The 9,164-nt window shown below is 33.4% G+C and overlaps 1 protein-coding gene across 7 annotated transcripts in view; it reads right to left on the reverse strand.

Moving 5' to 3' along the window:
• Positions 1-5,182: 5,182 nt before the first annotated feature.
• Positions 5,183-9,164, reverse strand: part of LOC106761546 (trigger factor-like) — a 5,637-nt gene continuing 1,655 nt past the window's right edge. For 2 of the 7 annotated variants that reach the window (XM_022780523.1, XM_022780522.1), the window contains 3 exons: positions 8,895-8,979; positions 8,635-8,789; positions 8,265-8,491 (listed from right to left, as the gene is read on the reverse strand). In XM_022780523.1, the coding sequence (XP_022636244.1) occupies positions 8,339-8,491; positions 8,635-8,789; positions 8,895-8,979 (393 nt within the window). In that variant the 3' untranslated portion in view covers positions 8,265-8,338. Of the gene's footprint in view, positions 5,402-6,883; positions 7,771-8,264; positions 8,520-8,634; positions 8,980-9,164 lie in introns of those variants that run through there. The other 5 variants (XR_001375692.2, XM_022780524.1, XM_014645107.2 and 2 more) reach the window with 5 other exon arrangements.

Genomic DNA, 9,164 nt, shown 5'->3' on the forward strand with positions numbered 1-9,164 from the left:
ACTGATTTCGTTTGATGAAATTTTGCAGCTGCATTCAGTTTAGTTTTGAGAGAAAAGTACGGTGATGGCAAGAGCAATAGAAACCGCAACATGCTGCCATCGAGAATGAAGAATGATGATTGGAATAGAAGCAAACAGTGTTTCATTTATTTCTAATTTTACTGTTAACACATTTTTACATATATGTTTTATTTTTAATTTTAGTTGCTGAATTTTTGCTGCATTTAATGCTTTCTGCATATTCCAATATTTTATTTCCCCTGCACTTAATTGCTTCATGGCTATGAAGATTTTATTTGGAAGTTTTTGCAATTTTAATTTTTTTTTATAGATTTAATTGAGTGTTGGATGTTAATCGTTTTAATTATGTTTGGATATTTGTCTCTTGTAGTGTTAGGTTTAGCATCGTCTTTTACTTTAATGTTGTCTAATATGTTTGGTCTTGTCACTTTAACGGTCATGATAGCTTAAATTAGTTTGGTCGGTCATTAGCCATATTGCAAAGTTTCTCTGAGATTTCTGAATTGTGACTGTGTGGCAACTCTGACTTGGCTAATATTAAATTTTGTATTTGCACCTGCAATTGGGTTTACGCTTAGTTGCCCAGTTGGTGTGACATCTTCGCTTAGTTGATGGAACTGTATGGTGTAAATCAGAGTTGATATTAACATTGCGTTCGCTTAGTCCGCAGTTATGAAGACAGATTTAACCGTCGCTTAGTCGGTTAACTCTGTTGGATTAGAGGTCTGAGTAGCAACTGTATTTTGATAATCAGTGATGGGAAACATTGTGATTAGGTTAATGGCTGACTGTTTTCATTCCGTGTCGATTTCGTATTTTTTACAATATTGTTTGCGTTTCTGTTGTTAAATTTCTGTATTTTCCGTAATTAAATTTTGTTTTCATCTGTGTTTCCACAAAACGATTTCAAACCCCCCTCCCCCACTTCGTGTTAGACCTAAGACTCGAACCACATTTGGTCCTCGAGAGACGACCTAGGAGTCACTCCCCAGCTATACTGCATTTCTAATATGCAATCAAATTTGTATGGGCCGCGACACCCATAAAAAGTGATTAACAGTTCCACTAAAAATATGTTTCTCAAATTACAATTATAGTGAATGAAAATCATATAAGTAAACCTTCCTTCCACGAGCGAACTAGAAGAAAACCACTCTGACAACTCGAAGAGAATTGCTCCGGCAATCGACCAACGATTCGCGAGGTTCTCCTTTCACGAGACCAAGCAGAGCACCTTGTTAACTCGAAGAGAGTGTTCTCCGGCTATCGACACACGATATGCGAGCCTCTCCTTTCACGAGACCAAGCAAGCGAACTATGAACAAAGCTTCTGAGAACTTTCCTCTGACAAACAGTGTTCTATTAAGCTTCTCAGTTCAAAAACGTTGCCTCTGAAGTTTACAGAAGCCAATATATAGCCAATTTCACTGAATGCCAAAGGTCAGGTCCCAACTGCCACGAATAATCGATTATTGTAAGTGATAATCGATTATTCAAGTCCGTTACAGGTTTTTCAAAAAGTGATAATCGATTATATGAAGTGATAATCGATTATTCAAGTGAGACTTGTGATAATCGATTATTGCTTCATGATAATCGATTATTCTAGTACAAAATGCAAGTGATAATCGATTATAGCTTGTCCATAATCGATTTTTCAAGTTAAAAATACAAGGTTTAAGATTTTCCTACTACATCCAAATTCTATAAGTTGCTTTTTAAATAAATCTAATGTTCTCTTCAAATAATACTTCTTGCAGCATCATCAAAACAATTCTTCAGGTTTTACCAATACTCCTTATTGGTAATAAGTACATCATCAATTAAATTCCAAACCAAGCACAGTCCAACACTGAGGGAAAAACAGGGCCCCTCAGCGTCCCTGCATCAGAAATCAAGCATCTACATAAAACTGCACCGCTCAACTGTTTCCATCTAGCCGCGCCACCGCTCAGCATCCAAACAGACCGCTCGGTGGTGGCGACAAGGGTTTTTCAAAAACCTTTTTCTAAACGCCCTAATCTCCACTCTATCACTAATTTCATCATTCCAGACCAAATCTATGCAATTCAATCGGTTCAAACAGTTTCTATTTCATCAAATCATGCATAGAAATCAAAAGCCCTAATTTATCATGTTCCTACACATGTTCTTCATCAGAAACCCTAGGAATGAAATTGCACAACTTACTTGAGTGGAGATACTAGATGCTTGCAAGATTTCTTCCTAATTGATGACGAATGCCTCCCGATGCAAAGCTCTCACCAAAACCCCCAAACTTTTGACAAGAGAATGGTATAAAATGAGGTTTTTGTGAATGGGTAATGGGGGAAAAGTGAGGAAATCCCTTTGGAAAACCTTTGAAAGTGAAAATTGGGTGTTAGGGTTCACAGAGAACGCTTGGGCGAGCTTCAAAGAGGAGTTTCAAATGTGCAAAACCCCAAAAACGCTGAGCTTTTAAAAGCCCAAGCGTGGTCTGCGCCGTAACCGCTCAGTGGTGGGCGTTAAAAATCCCTTCCTTTTTTTTCTTTTTTTTGCTTTTGCGTGATTCAACCCTGTAACACCTGATTTCAAATTTCAATTCTTCAATTTCATGCCTTTCCCCACTCAAATGCAACATTCAAACATATAATGCACTTAGACCAGAGTTAAAAACAAGAAATAATCAACTGGCTTGCCTCCCAGGTAGTGCTTGTTTAACATCACGAGCCTGACCCAAACATGTCTAGCAGTCATCAGTAAGTGCTTCCCAACACCCTTCAGTAGGTGTACCTTCCTATATCCTTTAGTAGATACCTAAATCTTCTAGCATCCCTCAGTAGATGCTATCCCAGTAGCATTCATCAGTAAATGCTAACAGTGACATCCATCAGTAGATGTCTATCCATCGTCCTCTTTCATAACAACATCCATCAATAGATTTTGTAGAAGCATCCATCAGTAGATGTTATCATTACTGCCATCAGAAGCAGCATTTAAACTAAAAAAAAACTCAAACAAAAAAAAATCAAATCCACACCACACAAATAATTCAATTTAAAAAGAAAAAGTTAGAAATTGGGTTGCCTCCCAATAAGCGCTTTTTTAACGTCATTAGCTGGACCTGATAAAGCCCAAACACCCATCAGTAGGTGTTGATATTTTATGTTGGCGTTCTTCCTTCCTCCATGACACCAACAAAATTTTGGAAATTTCCTTGTCACCAACTCTAAGGATCCTCAATCTCAAGAATTTTGTTTGCTTTGATAGTCTTGATAACCCATAACCTATTCTGGAATTTCATTGGTGTGTCAGGTTTGGGTTTGTCACTTTTCACATCAGGGTGTTGGTGAACCAATTCTCCTTCTTTATCCGCCTCTTGATGATCTTATGCTCCTAATACAAATATTTATCCTGCACACACTAAAGAATATTGCACTAGAGCACGAAATTAGCCCAAAAAATAAAAACAGTAAAAGATATTTTTTTATTTTAATTTTCGTTTTTTTTAATTTTTTTAAATAAAAACCAAAAAACAGAAAAATGAAAATAGAAAAAGATATATTAGTTTCTTTTAAATAAAAATAGAAAAATAAAAACAGAAAAAGGATATATTATATAATTTTTTTAAAAAAAATAAAAATAGAAAAAGATATATTATATTTTTATTATTTTTTTTTAGTAAAGATAGAAAAATAAAAACAGAAAAATAAAAACGGAAAGATAAAAACAGAAAGATACTCTCCTTGCTTGATATTCTTTTCTTTTTCTTCTTCCTGCTGATTTTTTTCAAAAAGTTGAGAACACCAAGCACATGTTTCCATGTCTCAATCATACTAAACTTCACAAAGAACACGAGAATGATTATGTGATTCACTCTCTTCGTGGCCTCAATGAGAGTTATGCTCAAGTTGGTTCTCAAATAATGATGTTGGATCCCATACCTTCAATTGTTAAAACCTTTTCTGAAGCCCTCTGTTCCCGATTCATTGGCCTTTGCTTCTCTCTCCAATGATAAACCATGTTTTCATTCCTCCAACAAACTCACTTCTACTGCCAACAAAATCCCTTCTAGGAATAACAAATTTTGTGAATTGCAAGAAAACCAATCACTTGCTACTTTCGTATTGGTTTTCCTACTGGTTACAAAAAAGCCAAAACCCACAAATAAAACTTCTACTAGTTTGTTGTTGTGGATTCTTCTGCTATCAACATTGAATTTGGACGGTAATTCACATCAATGATCAGTTCACTTTCTCTAAAGACCAGTATCAAGCTATCTTGGCCTTGCTCCAACACACTAAGGATCATTCATCCTCTGTGAATCATGCTTCTGTTCATAACTCAGGTACATCTTCTTCTTCTCCGTATTGGATCATTGACAGTGGTGCCACTGATCACATTTGTCCAATTCAATCCTTATTTCATAACTTTCATCCCATCAAACATATCCATATTAATTTGCCTAATCACACTACTGTCATTGCCTCATTTTTAGGGACTATTCATATAGGTGCCTTATTACTTGTTGATGTCCTTTTTGTACCTGAATTCTCTGTTTCTCTCATTTCAATCCCTAAACTTGTTTCCACTACTAATTGCATGGCAATATTTTGTGATTCTCACTGTTTATTTTTTTAGAGGTCACACCTCAAGATGATTGAAGCAACTAGGAAGGTTGATGGTTTGTATTGTTTTGAAGAATCATACAATCTGAATCACAACAAAGTTTTATAATTTTCTACCATTACCGAATCAAAGATTTATGTTGTTAATGCAGTACATAACAGTGCAATGTGGCATCATAGACTAGGACACACTTCCAATTCCATTTTACAGTTGTTATCTTCTCAACATCCTGATATTAAATACCAAAATTGTATGCCAAACATAAGAAATTACCCTTTCCTGTTAGCATCTCCAAAAGCTCTCATCTCTTTGAACTATTGCATGATGATATTTGGGGTCCCTTACAAACTGTTTCCATTGATGGTTTTAAATATTTTTTAACACTTGTTGATGACTACAGTAGGTTCACATGGATTCATCTTTTAAAATCCAAAGCTGAAGTCAAAATTGTTCTTCCCAAATTCATCAATTTCATTGAAAATCAATTTGATACAAAACTAAAAAGAATAAGGTCTGATAATGGCAAAGAATTTTTAGTAAATGATTTTTTTTCTTCCAAAGGCATTTTTCATGAAACCTCATGCGCATTGAATCTCCTCAACAAAATGGGATAGTTGAGCGCAAACATAAACATATTTTGAATGTAGCTCGAGCTTGAGCTTTCATACAGGCGTCCAAGCTTCGTGTTGTCCCTCCTTCTGGTGCTTTTTTAGGCCCTTTTGAGCTCCATCTTATTAGTTCTTCGTCTCTACTTCTAGTATTACTTCAATCTCTATCAAAATAAGGGGAATTAGTCATAAAATCATTGAAATCAACCTCAACTCTCTTATTCACACAACTTAATGAAAAAGCATGAGTCCAAGCAAGTTTCTAAGTGAAAAAATGTGCTTTTAGTATCAAAATCACATCAGAGATAATGATATTTTCAACTGTTATCAAAGATAAAGGAAGAATTCAGGTCTTTGGGTACTATGATGTAGATTGGGCAGCTTCGCCTATTGATAGACGGTCTAGTACCGCATATTGTGCTTTTCTGGGAGGAAACACTATTTTGTGGAAAAGTAAGAAACAAAATGTAGTGGCTCGATCAACAATTGAACTTATATGAGTGAAACAATTCCTTCAAGAGCTTAAATTCTGTATCATCCATACTATTAAGATGTATTGCGATAATCAAGCTGCTCTCCACATTGCATCAAATCCAGTGTTTCACGAGAGGACTAAACATATAGAAATTGATTGTCATTTTGTTTGTGAAAAGTTGTTGGCTAAAGAAATATGTATTGAGTTTGTTGGGTCAAACAATCAACTCAAGTCATTAAAGGGTCATCAAATTGAGTTTATTTGTTTCAAGCTTGGTATATACAATTTGTATGCTCTATCTTGAGGAGGGTGTTAGAATATTTACCCTATTTATCATTGTTAAAGTATTTACCCTATTTTCCATTATTGTATTAGAACTACCCTATTTTGTATTTGAACTTCCTTATATATAAAATGAAAGTGAGAGGATCTTTCAAGCCCTCTAGAATTATTTTACAATTTCAATCTCAAGTGAATAAATTATAAATTAAATGTTTTAATCTCTGAATTGATCATTTGAATTAATATATTAATCTAAGTGTTTGAAATAGAGAATTAATTATATGTGTTATAATGTTCAAAAAAATTATCTTGTGATAATTTCAATCTAGAGAAAGAAAGTTATTGAATCAAACATTCAAATCAAAAGAATAATCCAAATCAAGTGTGAACTTATTCATAAAAGGAAGAAAATATCCTAAAGAATATCAACATATTTAGAATTGAAGTTTTGAAGAATGAAATTAAAGATTCAAACCGAAAAATCAAATTAAATCATTCCATATTAAGAAGATTATGATGAAGCACTACAATTTAAATTCTCATTGGCAAGCAAATGCAACATCTATATGAATTATGCAAAGCAAAGCCATACGAGAAGAAGTAACAGAGGAAAGAAGCTATTACAAAATATCAAAGTGTTAGTGTAAAATAAGATTTTATAATGACTTATGTTATAACGTAGTTATGAAAATCAATTATAATATACAATACAGTAACAAACTTATAAATAAGTTCAAACATATTATAACGGAATTATAAAAATCAATTATAATATACAATGCCAATAAATTAAAAATTTATTATAACATATAATACAAAAATCTGTTATAATATACTAATTTTCGCATCCCTCCCCAATTTCAGCCCTCACATCTCTGACTCTCGAGATTTTTTTTTTTTTTCACTTCGTGTATCAGTTATAATATACAATACAGTAACAAACTTATAGATAAGTTCAAACATATTATAACGGAATTATAAAAATCAATTATAATATACAATGCCAATAAATTAAAAATTTATTATAACGTATAATACAAAAACCTGTTATCATATACTAATTTTCCCATCCCCTCCCCAATTTCAGCCCTCACATATCTAACTCTCGAGATTTTTTTTTCACTTCGTGTATGGTTCCTCTTCAATTTCATTTCTTTTCCCTTTTTCATTCCAATTGTTACCTATGTGTGGTTTTCTTTTTTCTTTTGATTGGATCTTTGCTCTTATTTAATTTTCCTATTCGAGCACTCGTTTTAATCTTTACTGGAAAAATGATCTAGATGCCTAGGGTGGTGTTGTTTCCTCTTAACTGTTGATCACAGACTCGAAGAGAATATTAAAGAGTGTGTTTTTATCCCTTACGGCCTAGTTAGTTTCCTTTTTTATTTTTTTAATGCTTTTTGTTACAAGTTATTCTGTATGAACAAGTGGGAACGTGTAACAGCTAATGGAGGTAATGTTGGATGATCCTTGGTTAAGAAAGTTATATGCACCCGAAGGAACTTTGCTGAAAGAAGGGGATGTGTGTAAAAATGAGGAGCTCGGTCGCACCTTTGAGGTGGTGGCACCATTGCTGAAAAGCTAGTGAAGGATGTCAAAGAGGCTGGTGGTATTTTAACAGTGGAAGATCTACGCAATTACAAGGTGGAAATAGTAGATGCAATGACTCTGAATGTGATGGGATACACCATATATGGAATGCCACCTCCTTCGTCTGGAACACTTGCTCTTTCAATGGTTTGTACATTCCTCTCCCGTCTTTTCTGCCATGTTCCTCTGTAGATATTAAGATATTAATATCAATTGGAATTCTGCAACAATTGTTAATCATTTCATCTTGGGAATGGAACCCTTGGATACAGTTCTGAGCCCAAGGATCTATCACAAGGTACTAACTAATCATTATTTAGACAATTCCATGATGTGTGATGCTGCAAACTTGGATCTGACACTAGTAGAAAAATAGTTTTTTAATAAGTCCAGTGTATTATAATAATATATTGAACATATTATAACGTAGTTTCTAAAATATGTTATAATATGTTGAACATATTATAACATAGTTTCTAAAATACGTTATAATATATTAAACATATTATGACGTAAATTTATTTGTACGTTATAATATGCTAATTTCAGATTCACATATTATAACGTAGATTTATTACGTTATCAATTCTCATCTTGCCCTTATAATTTACTATCTTTTTCTTTCTTTGATATACACAAACTAGAAGCCCAACAATTGGAATTTGAATACTAAAGACTAAATGCTCGGTAGCTAATAAATTATTGAAATTATAAACCAATGAGATAGATAATTCTAAAGGCTAAAATATCGAAATTATAACCCAAACACAGGTTTTCCATGAGGCTTCGAATATAANCAAATTTGAAGTATATATAATATATTAACTGTAGAACCAATATTTATTATTACAAAAAATTGATCGGCCTTAATCCAAGAGAAGCTTATCAGCAATAGAATCATCCAGTTCTGTAAAAAAGTTCTTCACATTCAACCTCTTATGAATGAAAGAGACTTTTAATAACCATGAATGAAAGGACCAAAAGGATAAACAACCATGGCAGTTCATGTTCCTAAAACTTAAACTTTTTTATTCAGCACTAGAAACTTACATTAAACTGAGCATGAACACCTCGAAGATTTTCTTGCTTCCAAGTTTCAGGAAATACAAGAGGAAAAGACTTTGATTCACCTNGATGAATTCCAATTATTGAATCAAGGAAACCTGGTAATACCTTGTCTCCATCCTCGGTATCAAAATTAAAGCCTGCATAACTAATATAAGTTTAGAGAGAAAATATGCATGATCTATTACAAAAACCAAAGACTTCCATCACTTATCCGTTATCATCCTTCAAGCACAACACCAGACCTTTACTTGAAGGAATATTTTTAACATTTGATTCATCTTGATCAATGGTTGTTGCTGAGATGTCAAGAACAGCAATATCACAAACCTGTACACAACAAAAAATATATTTTGTAGCAGCCAGTTAGTTTTTGATAGAGTAGTAAATATCAATTAAAGATGCAGAAAAGGAAAAGGTAGTTTTAGTATTAAAGATGCAGAAAAGGAAAAGGTAGTTTTAGTATTAAAGATGCAGCAAAGGAAAAGGAAAATAACAAATCTAATGGTAAATAT

This window comes from Vigna radiata, chromosome 5, assembly GCF_000741045.1.
Source record: "Vigna radiata var. radiata cultivar VC1973A chromosome 5, Vradiata_ver6, whole genome shotgun sequence".
In the NCBI taxonomy this organism is placed as follows: domain Eukaryota; kingdom Viridiplantae; phylum Streptophyta; class Magnoliopsida; order Fabales; family Fabaceae; genus Vigna; species Vigna radiata.